The following is a 23,089-nucleotide window of genomic DNA, read 5'->3' as shown; positions in this document are numbered from 1 at the left end:
ACCTTGGAAGCTATCGGAAGCAGGAATTGCCATCAAGTGTTGTGGTAAACAAAGTTAGTAAGGCTCCAGCTCGTTATTGCCCAAACAACTCTTTACCGATAACAATAATAAGGATAATTTAATAGTCGCACAACTAGTCACTTACTGCACCCTGGTACTCTGCAGCATAGCACAAGCACAGGCTTCTCGCTATGTGAGGCCTGCAGGGCGTAGATCGCTTTTCCAGTACCACTACAGAGTCAGGACGAATACCCACGCTGATGGAATCCTTGAGGTTATACCGCTGCAGGGTGTCGTCCTTTCCAGAACATATGAATCAAATCTTCATGATTACGTCAGTCACTGAAGACTAACTCAAGCGATTATAATGCGGTCGTATCAGTTAACTTCCACTATATTGACCACCTTCGGGGATTAGGCCGGAGCCGGCTTCTAACGGTCTTATAACATTAATTTTCCTATAGAGTGTTTTAAATACAAAGGGTCCCTCTTTATTAGTCTGAACTATTTGAAATTGATAGAAAGCTATTTTAATCCCATAACAGAAATGGATGATTGTTGATATTGATGTTTTATTTATTGCAGGTATGGCAAATCCCAGACGGAGGTCTGTCTCGGACGCTGACGGAGCCGGTGGTAGACCTGGTGTTCCACCAGCGGCGGGTGGGGCTCGTCGTGTGGCACCCCACCGCGCAGAATGTCCTCCTCACCGCTGGATCAGACAACCAGGTTATTATACCACCCGTCACTTGAACGCTTGCAGCGGAACGTCATTCTGACAAAACAGCCTATCTACAAAATTACCATCTTTTTAATTTTTATTTCATCATTTACTTTGATCGATGCTATTATAATAGGACTTTAATCTAACTCTGCCTTTTGCAAGATTTTCAATCTGGGATTCATACATCTCATTAAATTAATTGGTATCACCATGTACATGTAACATTCTATATATTGAAGATACATAATTTGAAAACATCTCATGCATATATACACACTAGAAAAAATCATTTTGTGGAAAAAAATACGACACCCGACGGGACTTGAACCTGTATCTGCTGGATTCGCGGAATTAATTAAGAAATTAATTGATGCCTACCTTAATTTAATATGCTAAAACCGATAGCCAATATTATAACGCAATTCAATAAGCATTTCATGTAACAACTACTAGTTTCAATCGTCGTAATTTAGTAAGATGCCCGTAGCTTAATTGGAAAAGCATACTGGCGCGAATCCAGCAGATACAGGTTCAAGTCCTGTCAGGTGTCTTTGAGATTTTTTCTCGTGTGTATATGCATGAGATATTTTGAAATTTTTCAAATCATAAATATCGTCTTCTTAACAAAATATGTTATTTTTATTAGGTTATTTAATACTGGAACGTCTTTTTTAATACTTGATTAATTACTGGAAAACGGCGTTTACTTTATATTTACTGATAAAGCTTTTTCTCGTTAATTCTGCACGCCCTAGTAACCACACATGATAGAAGTGGAACTATTGTTTTGCTTTCCATTTTGATGATCTACAACATTATCGTCGTAACTGTGCACGGAATCACTGTAATCCATTCCACCGTCACTTCCACTAAGGTTCTCCGCATTCATACAACGTTACTCATCAGTTATATAATCTTCGTGATATATATGTAAAAGAAAGACAGTGCCCACTGTACCCGAGTGGATGTAGGCTGTGGAAATCCGACATAAAAAGTGCCCATTAAACTTTGTCAGTTATACTTATTTGTTTTCATCGAACTAAGAAAACAATTTGCAGATGGTTTTGGTTTCAAATTCAATCAAACCCTGCGTAAACCATGCCATAAATAGGTAGATAACAGTAAAAAAACATTCATTTATTTATAAATGATATACAATTTTTTATAGATAGGAGAATAATTTTTATCTATTATGGCAGGGCTTAATGAATTTAAAAAAACTAACCGATACCATTCTTAATTCAATGAAAATAAATAAGTATGACTGAAAAAGTGTGCACTATTTTTGTCGGATCGCCCATAGCATATCTAAACTACTATGGTTGGATTAGGCAGGGTGTAATTGAATTTTAAAAAGCAGTTAAATGAAAACAAATTAGCATGATTGACAAAGTTTAATGTGCACTATCTTTGTCGGATTTCCACAGCCTACCTCCACTCTTCGCCAATGCCGAGCGGTATCATGTCGGCTTATAAAGTCATGGGCATCGGGATCGAATTGTGGGTTTGAGAAATTCTCGTTGTTTTTTTTTCAATGTCTGTTTGGGCCCAGTAACATGGACGTAATAACCTCTATGCCGGTCCAATCACCGATCGATAATAATATTTAATATGTGTTTTAAAGAAACTGGTAAACAATAGGCTCTCCCATCTCGGTAATTAAATATATCTTTAGGGCGGCGTGAAATGAAAATATTTTGAGGTAGTGCGATTTATTCCCATGAACGCTTTTGTTTTCTCACAGGTGGCTTATTGTGATGTTTCAGGTTGCCATTTGGAACGTTGGCACGGGGGAGATGCTGCTCCAGCTGGACTGCCACCCTGACCTGGTCTACTCGGCCTGCTTTAACTGGGACGGCTCCAAACTTCTCACTACCTGCAAAGATAAAAAAATCAGGTCAGACAATACGCCAAACTGCACTTTGTAACACAGGTCTTAATAAAACCTCGGAATAGAAAAACGATATTGTCTGACTATATGCGGCCATTTTCTGTGTGCATTTATCTCTATGCCATCGTATTTACACTCTGTGACACAGGATGACTACAATAATCGGGTTTTTCAGCACATATATGCGGATCGTCATTTTGTGTAATTTCAGCGTAATTTCACCAACGAATGTAACCATAGATAATGATATTATCTTAAATATCGTAATCGTAAATTTTTCACTTGTTGGAAGCATAGGACTATGACATTTATATGATTAAATTACTGTGAACATGACCCACAGCAGAAGAGATAGAAGTAATCCATTAAAAATTCAAACTGCCGGAAAAATAATAATTAATCTATTTTACTTTTGGAATTACTCTTTTAAGAGTGTCTTTCCTGTTTAGTTCTTATAACCTTATAAAGCTGACGATCATAGTGCAAACCTCATAAATCAGTTATTATAACTCGACTACGTAAGTGTTAATGTTTAGAAAGTCAGTCGTGTCCACCTGTTTTCTGTCAATTACAAGTGCGGCTAAGTGGGGAGCAATCTATATTACACGTAGTAAATTTTGCAATAATAATTGTTAAAATTACTTTCAATATGAAATATTAAATAACTTTATGTACCTACGGTATGCAGTTCATGAATTTTGCGAAATGTTGTTGCCTTTCGGAGTACTAAATAATGTGTTACCTGTCAGATCCATCGATTCTTTCCTTTCCCGTATCATTCCCTTAATGGTTGCTTCTCTTGCCAATTTAACAATATTATTTCATCGCTTTTAAATATTCGCTAACATAAAAAAAACAATAATTGCTCGCGTTTGTCCTTGAAAAGGTTTCTTGTAATGCTCCGATCGAGATGAGGGATTCATTGTAAAACTGTTGATATACTATTATATCGTGTAAAACAGACTTTTTGCGGACAGAAACCGATTTTAACAGAACTGAATTCAGGGATAATTAATCCCCGCCTACTTCATGCGCACGACAAAAGGTGTTCTGCACATATCATGGTTGAGTTAGAGTAGTTTATATTTTTTCCGACACAGGCACAGATATCGCACAAGTTCTAACTATCGCATGAAAATTCAGAAGCTGCTGATCTTTTTGATCCATTCTTGCAACTTGCACGGTAATACGTGTTTACACATGCATTTTATTGTTATGGCCGCGATAATACGTACTGTCAACAATAAATCCATGCACGTGTAAACGAGCACATTTATAAATCGTCAATAAAAGTAATCAATAATTATTTAATTTTTTTGGCAAGAAAATGAGGTTTAAGGTGAATGCTAATATCGAATAAACAATGACAAATCGTTTATTCTGTCATGTTTATAACTTTGCAAAAAAAGGAAATTGATTAAAAAAACTAAACTTTTCCACGAATTATTCATGCTTTCAATATCTGAGATATTGCTAATAAAATTACTTTATTTTCAGATTAATCGATCCAAGAACAGGTGAATTGGAAGGAGAAGCGATATGTCACGAGGGAACAAAAGCATCGAGAGCTATCTTCCTCAGACACGGACTTGTATTCACAACCGGGTGAGTTATTGGAGTAAATGGGCGTTGTTGATCCAAATCCTGGTAACTCGATGGTTGAAAAAGGGAGCTGGAATAAATCAATGTTTTGTATATATGGAAATAATAAAGGATTCAATCTTTGGTATCCTAACTATTTGTTGCAAAACAGTTTCAGCAAAATGTCAGAAAGGCAGTATTCATTGCGGGCTCCCGACGCGCTGGACGAACCCATCGTGATGGTGGAACTAGACACGTCTAACGGAGTCATGTTCCCCCTCTACGATCCCGACACCAGCATGGTCTTCCTGTGTGGTAAAGGGGACTCAGTCATTCGGTACTTTGAGGTGAGATTTAGTTGAATAAGTTTTGACAGATTTACATAATTTATGATCATTTCAATTATAAGGGTGTACTGTGATTTTTTTTTGGCTTATTGTACTGTATGTTAATTTTTATATTTAATCTAATGACGAACACAGATATTGATTTGAAGCATTGGTTGCTAGTTATAAAAGAAGTGATACTACGATTCACAGGCACGTATGCCCGACAGCACAAATGCACCATATACTGATGCCATTTGTAAATTCTTTGAACTGGTAGACTGATCGATATAATTCGATGACTTCGTCTTATTTCAGATCACGCCCGAGCCTCCATTCGTCCACTACATCAATACCTTCCAAACGCCTGACCCACAGAGAGGTAAAATATTTCTGCTTTATTACTTCATGTACGTCAAAAGTCAATTAAAGTTACGTCTCGTAAAGAATTTGTCATTTAATTATGTTTGCCCCCCTCACAGAGATGTAAAAACGTTCTTGCATTGTTTTTTATTCACATTGTGATCTCTTTTTGTGCCGTATCCGTTGCCAGATGTCGTGCGATGGTTTTGGCAATCTTTTCCTTGTCTTTTGAGCCAGGATGTTCCCTAATGCCAAGACGTCGCTTACCGGAAATATACCCTTAAATAATACATACATGAGGAAGTTTATACTTCTCTGGATGTCGGCATTTGAATCATTCAAATTTCATTATGATAATTTGTTTAATATAAGTATAAACACGTGTTATCGTGCAAGTTGCAAGATTGCATACATGGATCAAAAAAGTTCAGAAGCTTCTGAACTGGTACTTGCATGCATAGTGAGTGCGCATGCGCAGTAGAGCGGTAGTGGCGAACCTGCCGGAAAAAATATGAACTGCACTGCACAGAATATTTTGACGATTCCCAATTATCTACGAACCTGTCAAATACAGAGGAGAGTGAACAGCACTTTTACGTGTAAACAATCATCGTGACAGTTTAAAATACACACTATTGGTGCAAATAAATCCATGCACATGTACAGGTGCTATTAGGTTCCTTCTATATAAATAGAAAAAATTCTTTTATTAATTTTGTATATAAACGAGAATTAGTTGTATTCTGCATTTACCATTGGTGAGTGTGCATAGTGCCGGAAGATGCCAAAAAAAGTAGCCCGAGTCGCAAAACATGACTCAAATAGTACAAAGCTAAATAAATCAGAATTTTAAATTATCTGTTACAATTATTTATCGTAAGCTGAACGTTGAATTTTATTTATTATCTGATTCCAGGTATTGGCATGATGCCAAAGAGAGGGTGTGACGTAACGACCTGTGAAATATCCAAATTCTATAGATTAAACAACTCTGGATTATGTCAGGTCAGTTTTAAATACATTTTTTTTATACTTAGCTGTTTTGTAACCGGTAGTAAAAAATATGTTTTGTATTTTGAAATACGTGTTATAATATATTTTTTTATTGGGTTGAAGATCTGTTGTGTTGAAACACTGTGACTTGTAGTTTTGATTTCTCTATTGTATGTATGACTTCTGACTGTGTACTTAAATTTAATCCTCCAAACCAACCCGCCCGCACCACACTCGGTCTTAATCGAGCGTATCACGAGGCCCTACGTTTCCATGTGAAGCATCAGCAGTACGCCTGGGAGTGTCTCAGGAGCAGATGCCCCAAGGCTCTCAAGTGAGCATTGACTGAGTTTACTGAAAGACGTAATTTAATAAAAAGTGCCATGGGAGAGAAAGGCACGGTTAACAGAAATAAATGAATTTAATGATATTTCAATATAAGATACAACAAACAAAGTTAAAACATTACGGACAAACAAAGTTATGTGAAGAGATCTTCACGTCCGCAATAAGTAGCGAACGGTAGGCTGTTAAGATTTGCCATAAATAGTGCACATTAAACTTCGTTATTTATACATATTTGTTTTTATTTAACTAAGCTACTATAATTTACAGATGGTGTTAGTTAGTTTTAAAAAATCAATTAAACCCTGCCTAAACCAAACCGAAATAGTTTTGGTATCCTTTGGGCGATATGACAAGACTGTGCACACTTTTTCATTCATACTTATTTGTTTTCGTTGGCATAAAAATACATACTTATTACATTGTTGGATCATTTTCTACCAAACTAGAGATAAAAAATATTCTATTGTCCAAAGTTATGTACGATTTAATTGTATAATTTTTGGTATTTTATAGATAGACAAGTGAATACGTGTATTAAATAAGGCTCTAAGTACCAAAAAGTAGTATTGCCTGTAGTTACAAAATACCGAGTCATTGCAGTAAAATTTGATGAAGCGGACCTTTTGAAAAATGTGGTTTTACAGTGTGAAGCAATCGCACCAGCTTCTATAATTTTAGGTATTAAGAACTCGCAAGTGTCAACACACCATCGTCAGCCATTTTATATTGAATGAGGTTGACCACTGTAGTGCTATTTACACCATTATAAATAAAACAGGCCAACGGACTTACAACGTCGACAGGTTTAAATATTTTGCTGTATTTTTTTGACTTGCTTGAGGCACTTAGACTATAGTTGAAGTTATTGTCGTTAGTATGTAGAACACTTTTCTATAAAAATGTCAGTTTTTTTGTTTTTGGTACTTAGAGCCTTAATTAATACACGTATTCAAGTATTTTTTGACTATTAGCTATTATCAGTGGCGAAGGGTGACTTTTGGAAAGAGGTAGGCTGTGGAGATATGAGAAAAAAATATACTTGTCAGATATACCTACTTACGGGTAATAAGGAGATAATCCGATATTACTACTGTTGAATATGTACACAACACAATGACACACATCACAAGATACAATTATCTTTTATTTTTAAAATCAATTTTTAATTATATCTCATTAAATCCAATAGAAATTATTTTTTAAATCATTTTATGTATTTATTATTTGCTTAAAGCGACAGACATCGTCAATAAACATATTCCTAAGGAGTGTAGGGTCTACAGTAAGCGTATTCTGTAGCGCTTATAGATTCGGTTCAAATTTACAGACATGCTTGATGCTATGTGACGTCATAGCGATACAAAATGTAGTTTGGATTCTGTCGATCGGAATCCGAAGCTAATTCAGTTGAAAATAGATGGCGCTTGTGGCCACTTATTTTTTATTCGAAACTCAACTAAATTAAACGGTATTCTAAATACTGACAATAGATGACTCTCAATTGTTTTATATTTTGCATGCATATTTTTTATTTACCTATTTTAATATAAATCAAATACTTGAAGATATATTTTTCTTAGGAGATAGGCTTTAAATAATCGCCTAGTAGGGGAGCCTTCGCCACTGGCTATTATAGTTTGGTATCGCAGGGTTTAATTGAATTTTAAAAACTATCCAGCACCATCTGTGAATTGTATTCTGGCTTAGTGTGCATTCTTTATGTCGAATCTTAACAGCCTACCTGTTTTCAGAATTTAAAAGACACATACATCAGAAGGCAATATCTATTCAAGGTTTTATCAATGCAAAACATGATATGTACATACGTCATGAACAGGTTATTTAAATTTTTTTTCTATTTAGCAGTGAGATTGGCAGTGGCGCGCACAGATTTTTGAAATAGAATTATTTATTTAAAGGTGGTATCAATGACCGTCCCCCGCAAATCAGAACTCTTCCAAGAAGACTTATACCCCGACACCATCAGCGACGTAGCGCCGCTCTCCGCCGATGAATGGATGGCCGGACAGAATGCCGATCCCCTCACCATCTCGCTGAAGGTAATGTATTCAGCCTCGGAATACGTTCCGCGACTGGGTATGACGATATCCAGCAATATTGGATATTGAAGATTCACTTCCGTCCGAAAATCATTATTTTAGAGACCGCAGAATATTAATTGTCGTAACGTGTTTCGAGAAATAGTTGGTTACTATTAAGAGTGAAATAAATTATTACCACGGTTACCGAGATGACCTTTTTATAGGGAATGGCTGTTGGGCCATTCCATGCTCTAGATTCAAATGCATATTGAAAAACTATATGAATTTGATCTAGCCACAGGATTCAAATGTGAGACTTATAGATGAAATTATAGATGGGTGTTGATTTCCCAACTCCACGGCAAATGCGAAATCAACTACTTGTAAAACTTTAGATGTAAATAATATAAATGTAAAAAAAACTATGAAACATCCTCTTAGGAAAAAAAAATTTAAAACCCTTCATGTCAGATTCACGAAACGTTACATGACTTATAAATAAATGCATTACGCGATACATTTAACGAGATGTCAGAAGAAGGCTTTGTGCTAATATTATGTTATTTTTAAAGCTAATATTTTATTGTTCGCTTTGTGACATAATAATTCTGCAATAACAATTAGATCCATTTAGTTTCGTCTTAGAAATATGAAGTCGTGTCGGGAAAAAGCCGTCGGTAAGTATCCAACTGTTCTGTTGTCAAATCAGTATGTGTTTATCATTAAGGCTATCTTAGGGACGCGTCAGACAGCACATTCATTCGTAATACGATTGCAAAAATGAAGCCATTTATAATATGGCATTTTGCGTGTATAAATACAAAAATATATTGTCGTAGAACTGTTAAAACGTCCGATGTGACAAAAAACTGTTTTAGAAGCACGAAGATGAAGGTAGACTTCGAATTACGTAAACAGCAGGTATTGGGTGGCACGACATCATCATCGAGTGTTTGTAAATGCTCGGATGTGATGACTACATACATCTCATTTAAATGAAACATGTTACATCGCACATGGTATATAAACAAATATGTTGAAAAAAACCTTCTTCTATAGAGATGGAGCCTAAATGTATGAAGTTTAAGTAAGAAAAAGTACACTGATCCACCGGTTAAGTTAGTTGAAATTTAATAACTTCACACTACTGCTATGACATTTATTTGCCAATTTGCAGGGCATATGAAAAGTGAATTCGTCACAATGAGTAGATAAGCAGTCAATAATACTACATTTCGTTATTATTATTTAGTTGAAAAATCCTGTAAAATTTGTGTAAAACTGATTACATATTATTGCAGTCGAGTGAGTAATCACAATGAAAATAAAAAATGGTAGTCATAGTGTGTCAGAAAATCGAAATGCACACTGAGCGACGTTAATATTAATTGTGGGGTTTACCAGCTTAACCAATGCTTCATGCGTTTGGTAAATAATTTCAATTGTCATAACAGATAGTCAAAATTGATAATTTTGATAAAATTGTCAATGGAAGTTTTAACAGTTCATAGGTGATATGTACATGTGGTAAATTAACATTTTCACGTCTAAGCGGGTACATAATATATCATCGCTGTTCTGGCAGAAGACACTAATTCGAAAAAATTACATATTGAGTTAGTTATACCAAAATGTTCCTTATTTCAAACTTTGCCGTCTGGAAATTTTCTTAATAAATAAACAGTCTTTATTTTAAAGTCATCCTTTTTACGATTACTTAATAAACTCACATGATAGACCATTTCAAACATTTTAACAACTTCAAAGTCAAATTACTCAAAACTAGTATTCTCCAGTTAGTGTGTTCTGCCAGAACAGAGACGATATATATATATATACATCAACTTTCGTTATTTAGTTATACTGATCTATAATGTTCCTAGGTCAGTGATTTGAAAAAAATATTAGAAAATACGAAAAACTGAAAAGGCATTATCGATGATTTTACACTGTTGACCCTAAGATAGCCTTACAACCGTCACAAAGTCAGGTCTTAATGAACAAAAATAATATTCATATTATTTGTTGACAATTGAGGAACTGGATAGGAGAGGGATCTACGTAAAATATTTGCGATTCCTTCAGTATTGATACTGTGTTGACAAAAGTTTCTCCCCCAGCACCTCAATTGTCAACGATAACTAATTGTTTTATACTAAAAGTAGAGTCCACCTATAAACGCTGGCTAAAGTTCTGATTAGCTTCATGAAATTCTGCTACAATAGTCAGACGGATGGCAGGATCGTCGGTGTTTTGTAAAAAGGGCGAATCAACCATTTTGGCGCAATCGAGATTTGTGTAAAAACGGCGAATTTATATCCCCGCAGGAAAGTACTTAAAAACAATAATCATGAGGGCGAATATCCACTTAGTATTACGAATAAAAAGCGAATGTGACATATTAGGCTTTTTCATATATAAAATTATTATAAAGACAGTATTCTTTCTAAGCTATATTATAAACTTGTTAGGCATTTATAATCATCAACTGGTAATTAACAAATAAATGTCAAAAGTTAAAAATCCTCCTCCTGTAAAATAGCATTTTGGTTAATTCGCCCCTTTTACAAAACACCGACGATATCTACCTTTATTGTTTAAATGTGAAACGTTTTTCAATGACTAACATCAATTATTAACGTTGTCATTTTTATTATTAATTTGTAAATTTCGATATGTTTTACGCATGCACACACGTAGGACTAAAAAGACACGTACGTATAATGTTATAATTTTTTTATTAAAAAATATATTGTCCCCCCCGCCCCCATAACTGCTACCCCTGAATATGTTTGCTTTTGTTTTGTAAAATATTGTCTAATATAATTATTTATTTAGCATTATTATTTTTATATGCATTGGCTCTATTCAGGCTAAACATGGTGACAGCCGAATTGTAATATGCTTCAGGCGAGCAATTTGGACCAGTGAAATGAGCTTATTTTATTCACAATGTGTAGTAAATAATCATATCTTTTAATACAAATTGCGGGGCAAAAACAAATTCCATTTCATTGCCATGTTTTGCCTGAATGTGTTCCTGTTTTTATAACCCTATCTGTATCATTTATATTACAATTATTATTGTATTTCAACAAAAAGTTAATTTAGTCTTGGGGCATTTGTAATGGGATTTTGAATGAAGAAATTGGATAGTTACCTGAAATATATTCCTTATGTATGTTACGCCGAATGTGCGAAATTGAATATTACATGAAATGGGCAAAATTTTGCCTAAATCATGAAAAATGCAAGCCCGTTGTCTTATTCATGAATTAGACAAAATATCTGGAGAGTGCGTGAAATTGGCAGTAATTTTTCTGCCTACTTCATGTCTTGGACAAATTAGATACTAGCGCTACGGTGGTATTTTTTGCAACTAAACTAAATGTGTGAAATGCTCGTCGATTGGTCAAAATATACGTATATTGTCTATGGTCGAAATAGGTGGTCGCGCTCCGGTGGTATTTTTTGCAACTAACCAAATTTGTGTCAAATGTCATTGATTATAATATAAAAATATACCAATCAATAACTAAAATGACGTTCATGTCCATTTACTATGCGCAAAAAAACTAGAACTATAATATGATAACGGATGAATTTTATTTAAAGGTATTTTCGCGATTTGATTCGTGCTTGGGTATCGTACATGCAATGGTCGATTGTATTGTTGACACTTGTTAGCTAACCTCAAAATGGACATTCAGTTGAATAATTCAGAATTTCAAAACCTAATCTAACCTAACCTAACCTAACCTAACCTAACCTAACCTAAGCCAACCTAACCTAATAATATTATATTATGTCCAATTATAACTAATAAAATCATCCGTATTATATTTACTTTTTCTGCTGTCATGTTGACAGTTTAAGAATTCCATGCCCTGGCGACTTCATGTACTCGGCAGAAAATTTACCTTATTCATGAATAAGGCAACAGGCTTGACTATTACATGAATTAGCCAAAATTTAGCCCATTTCATGTAATAGTCAATTTCGCACATTCGGTGTAACATGTACACTACAATCATGGATGACCGGATGTTTTGCTTGAAATCGTGGCAGAAGATGGCAGCCGCTTTGGATGTTGATAAGAAAAATCAATCATAATGCCTGTATGCATGGATTTACTTGCAGCAATAGTGGGTATTTTAAACTATTGCGATAATAACTGTTTACACGTAAAAGTGCTGACTCTCTCCAATCTCATTCTTCAAGAATAAGCGAGACACGGTGTTATCATTTTATAGTACTATTTGACAGGTCGTCAATATCGGTTAATCTCAAAATGAATCTGCACGGTGTAGTTGATTTTTTTACTGGCAGGTTCGCCACTATCGTTCTACTGCGCAGGCGCAGAAATCGAACTAATCCCAACTGTCGCGTGAAAATTCAGAAGCTTTTCAATTCAAGCAGTTCAAGGTTTTATTTACTATAAAATATATAAAATATACTTCAGATAGCCATCCAATATCTTCATTCAAATTACCACGAGACAACGTATGCCCCGGGACAAAAATATATGTGTGAAATAACCGAATAAATCTGTATATATCAACTGTTGAACGACATAATCAATTAGGTCCTTCGAATTGAACGAGTACAACATGTAATTAAAAAAATGATTTGCGGCAATTTTGACTTCAGCACATATCTGTTTATGCGTGAAACAGAGTTTGAACATGTGAAGCGCTTACTTTCAAAAGCAGCTAAAACGGTTTTATGCAATTTTGAGATAAATTAAATAACATATATCTTTTATTACCGTTTTAGCCGATTTTGAAACTAAGATGGATTTTTAATAATTAATATTGACGTATTTAGCTGAGCTTGAAATTAAAACTCAGACCATACTAGACAAATATATTTATCAAAACATATATCCAACTCAAAAACCGAAAGTCGAAAAACCGTTTTAGCCGCTTTTGAAAGTAGGTAAGCGCTTCATGTAACTTGCTTTGTACGAAAATATATATGCATTTAATGCCCAATATATATTTTGATAGCAATCGTATAAAATTTGATTTGAAACATTAATTAATAAACATGCATAAATATTAATATTATTTCGTAGAAAATAATAAAGAATCATTTGTAGAATGTTGGAAACAGTTTTATATAATTTACAATCACATATTTAATTTTGAAGTCGATTTACTCAACTTGGGCACTGGTGTACTTTTGTATTCATTCAATTCTCAGCACCTCAAATAACCTCAGCTTTTCCGCAGAGCAAAATGGCGAATTCACAATACAATCTGAATTTGAAATCATGTACCCTGTTGGTTAAGATGTGAAAAAAGCATTGTTCTCGATATGCTGATTCGATAGATTTCATGAGCAAACTAGAAGTGACAGTAAAAACTAACAAACACTCTACTGTCTACACATTGTAGTCGTAAATCAATGAAAACAAATATGTTTGTCTGACAAAGTTTAGTGTGCACTATTTATATCGGATTTCCACAGCCTACCTCCACATTCGCCACTGGTGTACAGATTGATATAACTATTCACCAATACCGGTTATCAATCGTTGTTAAATGTGTATATATTGTTGCCATGATATTGCCAACCCGCTTGCTTTTGGTTTTACAATTTCAAACTTTCATTTCTATAATGACAATAATTGAATGTTACCAATATTGTGTTGTAATATAATATAATATAATATGTATTACTCACCCATAACCTATTTGGCTCTGTGTTTCGCTTACGACACCTAGACTCTCAGGTCCAATTATTCTGTATATAAAATAATTTTATGTTGTGCGATGTTATAAGATTATGAGCATTTGATATTAATATTTAACTTACTAGAATGTCGTAGAATCGAATACCTCCTCTTATGCTGACTGCATATTTATTCATACCCATGATGACCGCCCGGCTTAAGCGTTGGCCTATAGCGTCGTGGGTCCCAGGTTCGAATCCTGGGTCTGACAAGCACACATAAATGGTTTTTTAGTTTGTGTATGAGTCAGAGTATGGACTTAATAGGTTGAGCAAGTGGCTGACATCCATTTCTCGTAAAAACTAAATCTGTTAATACAAACCTCCACTCTGTGGTGGCCCATATGATCCTATTAGGATCGGACATGGTCGAAAGAAGAAAAAAAGAATACTTATTCATTTATTATGTGTGTATCCAGTGCAAGAAATACCCAGATGTCGGGTTAAGTTAAGTTTTGTAGATAATTCTGACAGCAGACGGTCACAAACAATATATGTATTTTATATATTATTATATGTATATAGATAAATAACGCTTCGTAATAAGTAAATGTAAAATAAGTAAATCTTGTAAATATTTTTTTTGAACGTATTGGTCGGGCAGGCGGCGGCGCGGTAGCGGCGTGCGCAACTCAAACGTATAACCGTGTGTGAAATGTTATACATTTGAGTTTTACACGCCGCTGCCCGCCCGTCACTGTGGCCAAGCGCTAAGGCATTCTAATACTAACATTGTGCTATTGTATATAGCAGTGATGGCAAACCTATGGCACGCATGCCACTAGGAACACACGAGATGATTTCGCATGGCATGCAAATGTTTTATTTTGAAGGGAGAGAAAAAAATAGATATAATATTTTGATAAAATTTTTGTTTTACAAAAATGTTTTAGAAATAAATATATGTTATGTTATATTAAAAATAATAACGACATAGCCATGTGTATTTTCTTCGGTTTTTAATAATACCTACCGATCAATGCGCAAACGGAAACGACGAAATTCATACATAAATGACAAATCACATTGTATAAAAATAGCAGACAGATACTAATACCAATATAATTTAAATTGCGTAGGATGGTCCTTAGGTTTTATGCACATAATATTATCGCACTGATCTCAACAGGCGGCGGAGAAAGAGGAGCGGCGAACCTCTGATTTTGACCGATTTACTTACAATGTTTGAGAGCACTATAGCGAGAGAACGTCACATCTGATCGGAGCAATTTTGGCATCAATTTGTGCGTAAAGAACTAAACTAAGTAATACAGTAATAGTCAAGAACTCAATTATTATATTTTTTCAATTTTTTTAAATAGAATTCTCATTACTATTTTTTTTTTCTCTGAAAAACTCGCTCGAAATGCTCGGCACATCAGACAGTCAAAAAACAACATTTAGGAACTTTTGGCACACATACGTAAAAAGGTTCGCCAGCTCTGGTATATAGGGTAATCAAAAATTCAGGAAAATTTCGACGCACCAAATGGTCATTCGGTTTAAGTTCTTGTTTTAACTGTATTTTATATGCCTTCAAATGCAAATCTTTGTGAAGAACATTCCATGTAAAGCCGAGACAAATGAAACTCGGGTCGATGAAACTGATTCCTTTCGAATAGTTCAAACGTCTCACCGATTAGAATTTAAACTGCACTAGGTAGCAGCACTGAAACTGGTAATTATTGTCTGGATTTATCACATGTATGTTTATTATAATGTAGTTTATGGTTTTGGGTATACACAATAAATCACTGAATAGTTTCTGAATTTAAACTTTCAAAATTGCACTCAAAGAAGAGCGACGGATTCCCGTCCTACTTCCGGAGAGGGAAGCATACGAACATCCACAGAGTGGAGGTTCGTTCAACCCATTCGGTCCTCGCTCTGGATCAAAGACGGCAGATATAGTATTCAAACACGCAACTCACGGCTTTAGAAACACTACCACTACTCCACCATGGGCACAGATAGATAAAATACGTCTTCAATAATGTTCTTGAGTTCTTGAAGTGTGTTGGTATTTTATTCATTGTTTCTTTTAGACTTCCTGCCGATTAGGGCGGCTAGTCGCAACCACAAATCACACAAAGTGACAGACACGAAGCAAACTAGTGACATAGTGCCACACGTAATCGATCCAACGACTATGATCGTTCTAGTATTGAATATAAAACCTGCGAGCTCACTCAAGCCGTAGCCATATTAAATTATTCCATATATTTATACTCATAGTCACGAGTAGTGGTAGAGTGTTTGCTTCGAAAGCAGTAAGTAGCAGTTTCGACTAGGTACGCGAAAAAAACAAAAAAAAACGGTGATTTCTGCTTGTACTACAGATTAATGGTGTCGGCCGTAATTCGAGCAGTAGTATTAAAACAAAAGCAAACAATTCATTGGGTGATGGGCGGAGATGTTTACCAAGTTTCACGGGTAGGACCGTTGTGTTGTGGTACAGGGGGGATACGTGTCCGGCGGGGGCGCTCAGCAGCTGGTGGTGAAGCGGTCAAACGCCCTCGACAGGCGGGCTCCCCGAGCGGGAAGGTCGCCCACTCCTCAGCAAGGCTCGCCATCCGCTGATGTTACTGCGTCGGCCGTGGAGTCAACGCCACCTCCGATGGCTGCGCCCGCACCTGCGCTCTCTGTAAGTTTTGCTTTACTGCATGTTTAGTTTATTGTGTGTTTTTGATAGAAAATTATATATATTATAATATCTATCATAGTGGGTACTAATTTCCAGGTGCATAGATGCCTAAAGTTAACTTAACTAAGTCATTCTTGTTAAAACACCTTTCTGAGTAGATATTTACAAGTACACGAATGAGGATGTCGCTTTTTGCGATCAAATGTGCTGCCATCTTCAAACAAAACGTTGATTTTCCACAATTTAAAAAAAAAATATACATCATTTTAAAACTCGGAAACACACATATGCAACCTAATTCTTATAACTATGCTATCTAAGATATTTCAAAAGAATATAATGTTGCAAATGTAAAGATATAAAAAATGGTTACATGATTATAATTGTTCATATGCAGTTCGCCGCATCATAGTTCACCATGAGCCATTTATACCGAAAAGAGATGACCCTCCGCATCGCATCCGGCATGCATTTATTAAATGATTCCTTTATCTGGGTTTAAATGCAGCTTGCAATTGCGTTCTACCCATAATACGAGGGTGGGTCAATAATTCCTTAGAAAAAAGCATTAAAACAGTTTTTATTTTTGTATTTTTTTTTTATTTCTCAACATAATCTCCTTGGAGCTCAATACACTTGGTTAGACGTTTCTCAATTTTTTTTAAACCGTCAGAAAAATAAGTTTTCGGAAGGTCCTCAAAATAAGCATTTGTCCGATCGATGACTTCTTCATTTGAAAAAAAACGTTGTCCACTTAGCCATTTTTTTAAGTTTGGGAAAAGGAAAAAGTCACTGGGGGCTAAATCTGGCGAATACGGTGGGTGGTCGACCAATTCGAACTTCAATTCTTCAATTTTAGCCATTGATCGTAAACATGTGTGAACACGGGCATTGTCCTGATGAAAGAGGATTTTTTTCCTGTTTAAATGAGGCCGTTTTTCTTCAATTTTGTTTTTTAGCTGGTCCAGTAAAGATGCATAATAATCCCCTGTTATTGTTTTTCCTTTTTCCAAATAGTCAACGAAAATAATTTCACGTGCATCCCAAAATACAGTAGCCATAACCTTACCAGCTGATTTTACGGTTTTCGCCTTCTTTGGACATGGTTTGCCTTCGCAATCCACTGCTTTGACTGTTCTTTCGTCTCGGGAGTATAGTGGTGTATCCATGTTTCATCTACAGTCACAAAGCGACGAAAAAATTCATCCAGATTGCGTTGCATGAGCGACAACAGGGCTTTAGAGGCCACCACCCTATTGCGTTTATTGTCGACTGTGAGCAAACGCGGCACCCATCTTGCAGAAATATTTTTCATGCAGGGCTTTAGAGGCCACCACCCTATTGCGTTTATTGTCGACTGTGAGCAAACGCGGCACCCATCTTGCAGAAATATTTTTCATGCCCAATTTGTCATGTAAAATAGAAATGACGCTACCTTTTGAGATCCCTGTAACCTCAATTATCTCACTCAACTTTAATCTTCGGTCACTTAACACCATATCGTGGATTTTATTGATCATTTCTGGTGTAGTCACCTCTACAGGACGTCCTGAGCGTGGTTCATCCTTTGTTGATGTACGACCACGTTTAAATTCATTTAACCAGTTATAAATAGTTGCAAGTGAAGGAGCAGATATGCCGTGAACTAAATCCAACTCATTTTTTATTTCCTTTGCTGTTAACCCTTTTATATTAAAATGTTTAATAACAGCTCTAAACTCAATTTTCTCCATTTTCCATTTTCCACAAGCAATTTTTTTTTTTAAATGTACGAGAAACACACAACAACCCGACCAATCTGATTGAAACTTCGCAGCATACTGAATCGGTAGTGCCGCTGCATGAAAACAAACCGCTTACAGTACTAGTCGCGCCACCTGTCGGCTTTTCTAAGGACTTATTGACCCACCCTCGTATTATGTCCATGGACACACTAGTAGTGTGTCAAACCTGCTACACCATTCATAGATTCATTATTTTATCTATGTGTGTTATTCCCAGGATAAGCAGCTGGCGGAGTTCATGGAAGAGATCCGCCGCCTCAAGTCGATGATTGTGAAGCACGAGAACAGGATACGAGCGTTAGAGGCCGGGGCCAAGGCCGCCGCCGCGACACCCCCACCTGCCGCTGCAACGCCCCCACCTCAAGCTCCCTCGCACGCCAACGACCCTGATGAGAACGATCACCACACCAACAACACCGACTCCAAGTTTGCCCCTGACGAAGTCTAATGAGGTCAACGGCGTGGGTGTCTACGGGGCTTGTCTCAATGGCCTTATTGATGATAATTTATTGCGCTGTTATATTATGATATCATTACACGAAGTGAAGATATTTGTTTCTCACAGTTATAATGAAGCTCTACTAAGAGAATTAAAAGTAGTCATGTTTACCATTATAGATCTACATATCAATATAAATTGTCTGCGCCACAAGCTAAGATTTGACATAGCATCCGGTTTTTTTTATACTGTGATGAGCTTAGTTCCAAATTCGAATAGCGGGACAACTTAAGTTGCCATATCTATTACACGAAATTTTAACCGTTAAAAACCTTGTGCCCATTATTTATTTCTATGGCAATACAGTGCTAAATCCTCTGCTAACAATAAACACAACTGGCTAAAATAGGGCTGCAGGAATATTTTTTGAATGTGTTTGAAAAACTTTTCTATTACGGAACTCCATTATGGATTCTATCATTTCTTACATATAAGTTTCTTTCTGATAACTTTGCCCATTCTGTGAGGTCAAATCATGTTACGCAAGATTTAAAATGTTTTATATTTCACTTTACCTTTTAGCTATTTCTAAAATCATCGATATAATAAATAGCGAATAGTGATGGAGAAATATTTACAAATGTATCTATGCCTTATTGCCAGAACCGCTATTTCCATTTTGACAATATTCTATCATGTCGTGGAACTAGTGCGGTAATGTACTGCAACAGCACAGAACTACAGATTTCGTGGCATGTTAAGAGACAGGTTAACGTGATTTGGCTAATTTTTGGTGGAGTCTGCTAATTTATGTGAGATCAAGTTGATTTATGATTTTCAAAAGTGGCCAAGTCCAAATTTTAGCTAGAAGCAGACTGAGTTATTATAATTACGTGCATTTGAAAAATAAATGCACGCATGTTGAGAGGAGGACAATATTTTTAAACCAATTATTTTAGGTTTGAAAAAAAAAACATTGATTGATATATATTATGTATAATATAGCAGTTGGAGTTGGCCATTTTTGAAAATTACCTCTATGTTCTATTTTTAAGTGGAAATTTACATTTTTACTTGTTTATATATCGAGTGTTTAATATTATTATTGTCGTAACTATTTAGCGCGGCCCCTCAGATGCTATGTAAAAGTTCTAATGTCGAAGGATGTATTGCGGAGGAATGTCGGTTGAAATTATAAGGACTTACGTGTGAATGTAGTTACAAGAGTGACCGGTGCGAAAGTATGCCGGACGGCGAGCGATTGTCCGTTTGCCGCTCGTTCAGTATCAAAGTGAAGCGATGAACCGTTGCTGACTTCATTATGAATGTGTCTTCCTTTTATTATATTAATAATTATTATCGCTTCAAAATCATTTATTTATATTATTAATAGCTGTTTATTTTTTATGACGGATCCGTACTAATCGACTGCTTTTTTTACATGCCGTTTCAATTACATGGTGACATTTTATGAAACTATGGATTTTTTTGTTATACAATTATTGTCTTAATTGACGAACTAAATAAAACCGATAGATATTAACAAATTTTATATTTAATAGTCAAAAATTGATTACCTACCTACAAAGAGTAATTTGCAAATTCGTATTGTTCCATTCTATTTTGAAATTCGAATTTGAATCTTCAACATTGCCATGTTCATAAATAAATTTTCCAATATGAATTTAATAATAATTAACAATTTGAGGCAAATTGTACTGTTTGTAGGTATTTTTTTTTTTATATTATTTTGACTGTGAAGTGAATGCATTAGTTTTATAAAATGTTAGCATTTATGTATATTTTGATAGAAAATACGTCTCAAAAACATAACTATGTTTTTTTTTAGATAAATGAAGCATAATATTTAAAAGAATTACTGAATAATATAATTTTTTAACAGTTCATTATAAATGAAAAAAGTTTAATAGAGTAATAACAATATATTGATGAATTAAATGGTTCAGTTAATGTATAATAATATGAATTGTGTGGTATCAAAAGTAGAACTATCCCACAATTTGGGATAGTTCTGCATTTGATACCATATGACTATATTGAATGTATATTATATTATCTCTACTCTATTTTTAAAGAGAGGCAAATACTGAAATATTTACAAAATGAATATATAAAAGGTATGTTTTTAATTTTACTATTTCTAATCCCTCAATAGTATTATTTTAATATCACGATGATTGGGTGTGCATAGAAGAGAATGGTCGTCAATTTCAGTATTGTATGATTTTTACTTTTTCAATACTTTTGTAAGATACTCTTGAATAATGTTAATAATACGTAGTAATTTTGTATTCTTTTTGTCTCTATCGAAAGCAGTGCCTTGATTGAATACTATAGATTTTATTTAGGGGTCGTCCATAAATGACGGATATCTAAATCGAAAATTTAAAAAATTTAATTTTTAATGTGTCATATCACTAACGTGACATTAGCTATCATGTGTTCGCGAATGTGTTAATAAACGATTTTTTTTCTCGAAAACAATGAATTTATTTTTTGTCAGTTTTGTGATTACATTTTCTATAAATTTTCCTTTGTCTCAAATCATTGCATTACATTAGGACCCCCTCCCCACTTAGAGTGTGATATCATATATGGATGGCCCCTTAGTGCTATGTACGCGCTGATTCGACAGATAAATAATTGTTGACGCGTGTACAACGGACATATTATTACCTGTCGTTTTTGCTGGTAAAAATGTATTTTGTATAAATTGGAAAAATTTAATTATTTCAAATCTATCCTAGCATGTACCGTATTAAAAAAATATTTTGATATAATTATATAAAAGGTTTGGTTGGCATTCACATGTCCGTGCCTCGTACTATACTAATTGATATTTTATTCTGATACCCTCCCTCCCCATGTGATTTTTTTTACAGTTTAATTATTGGAAATAGGCTAATTGATTGTAATTTTACAAATGAATTAATGGATGGATTTTAAGCTCTCTAGCTAAAAGCGAAAATGCATTCGTCATCCTAACAGCTGGCTTACGATTGTTGTCTGTGGTTATTTAGTGTCTATGTTTGCACATATTACATAATCTATTCTATAAAATGGGAAAGGGGACACTAAGTACTTTTAGCGATGGCCCATTATCACCTGGGCAGTTCAAGTCATCCCGTTTTACAGTACTGCTGTCGCATGGTGTACTGTTAACGGCAATGACTGTTATTGATAATCTACCATTATTTTGTGTCTATGAAAATGCTTTATAAATCGGTGCTGTATTATGTTGGCTGTTCTTGTGGGAACCCAAAATATAACCAATGCTGTGTCATTGAGTCATGATTTTTTGTACACGGCAACATAAATCCAATTTGAGTTATAATAAATCGAATGGCGCTATTCATTGATGGACCAAGATGACACGACTGACATCTACTGGTGAAATCGTCTTTTTTGAATAAGAAAAGTATTTGTTGAAGATATTATGAGAAATTTTTAAATTAACATTGGAAGACAAATCTTTGAAGTTAACTCATTTGTCAGAAATGTCACGCGATCTGCTAATGGATAGTGAAGTTCACTTAGACCAGCCTTGAACTGTTCACGATCATGTACTGCGTTGAAATATATTTTAAACTTTATGTCAAAAATCCTGTAATAATTTGTTAATATATTATTAAAATATCCATGTCTAATGCTCTGGGGGCAATAATGACACTATCCAAAAAAAGTTTTTAAAATAATTAATATTATAAATGCGACATCAATTAATATTTTAACGTCAGTATAATTAATAATGAATTATTATGCTTTTTAACCAGTTTTTTTTTTTTTTTTAATATGAGATGTATTTTAGGTATCAATTAGATAATTTTAGCGATCATGTTTTTTTTGTAAATTGCTCAATTTATTTTTATTGATTTGTTGATTTTATAATAATTCTTATTAAATATTCACTCGGAGAAATTATTAAAATATTAGTGAAATTTGGGGGGAAAAAAACTAAATTATTATTTCGACGAAAACAATTTTTTTTTATTGTTCGAGTATACCAAGCCTCGATATACTAATGACTTACGAATGTCTGATTAACTTATTATTATTTTGATGAGGATATTTTTTTTATTCGGCGACACAAATTTAATTTAATAATTTATTTTATATATTTGAAGCTCTCTTATGAATAATTTTTATTACAATCTAAAAACAATTTATTTTTATATAATATAAATAAATAAAATAACA

General features: G+C 34.7%; 1 protein-coding gene across 4 annotated transcripts in view; it reads left to right on the top strand.

The window, feature by feature from the left end:
* Nucleotides 1–20,682, top strand: part of coro (protein coronin) — a 42,576-nt gene extending 21,894 nt beyond the window's left edge. For 2 of the 4 annotated variants that reach the window (XM_085950775.1, XM_085950774.1), the window contains exons 4-12: nt 586–729; nt 2,491–2,621; nt 4,113–4,220; nt 4,369–4,543; nt 4,841–4,904; nt 5,802–5,890; nt 8,146–8,286; nt 16,463–16,648; nt 18,650–20,682. In XM_085950775.1, coding sequence (XP_085806901.1) covers nt 586–729; nt 2,491–2,621; nt 4,113–4,220; nt 4,369–4,543; nt 4,841–4,904; nt 5,802–5,890; nt 8,146–8,286; nt 16,463–16,648; nt 18,650–18,880 — 1,269 coding nt within the window. In that variant the 3' untranslated portion in view covers nt 18,881–20,682. Of the gene's footprint in view, nt 1–585; nt 730–2,490; nt 2,622–4,112; nt 4,221–4,368; nt 4,544–4,840; nt 4,905–5,801; nt 5,891–8,145; nt 8,287–16,441; nt 16,649–18,649 lie in introns of all 4 variants that reach the window. The other 2 variants (XM_085950773.1, XM_085950772.1) reach the window with 1 other exon arrangement.
* Nucleotides 20,683–23,089: the final 2,407 nt, after the last annotated feature.

The sequence above is a fragment of the Rhyacophila brunnea genome, unplaced genomic scaffold, assembly GCF_057557595.1.
Source record: "Rhyacophila brunnea isolate RB1 unplaced genomic scaffold, BYU_Rbru_1.0 scaffold_23, whole genome shotgun sequence".
Classification (NCBI taxonomy): domain Eukaryota; kingdom Metazoa; phylum Arthropoda; class Insecta; order Trichoptera; family Rhyacophilidae; genus Rhyacophila; species Rhyacophila brunnea.
Note: the sequence above shows the minus strand (reverse complement) of the source record. Positions and strands in the feature narration are given on the sequence as shown.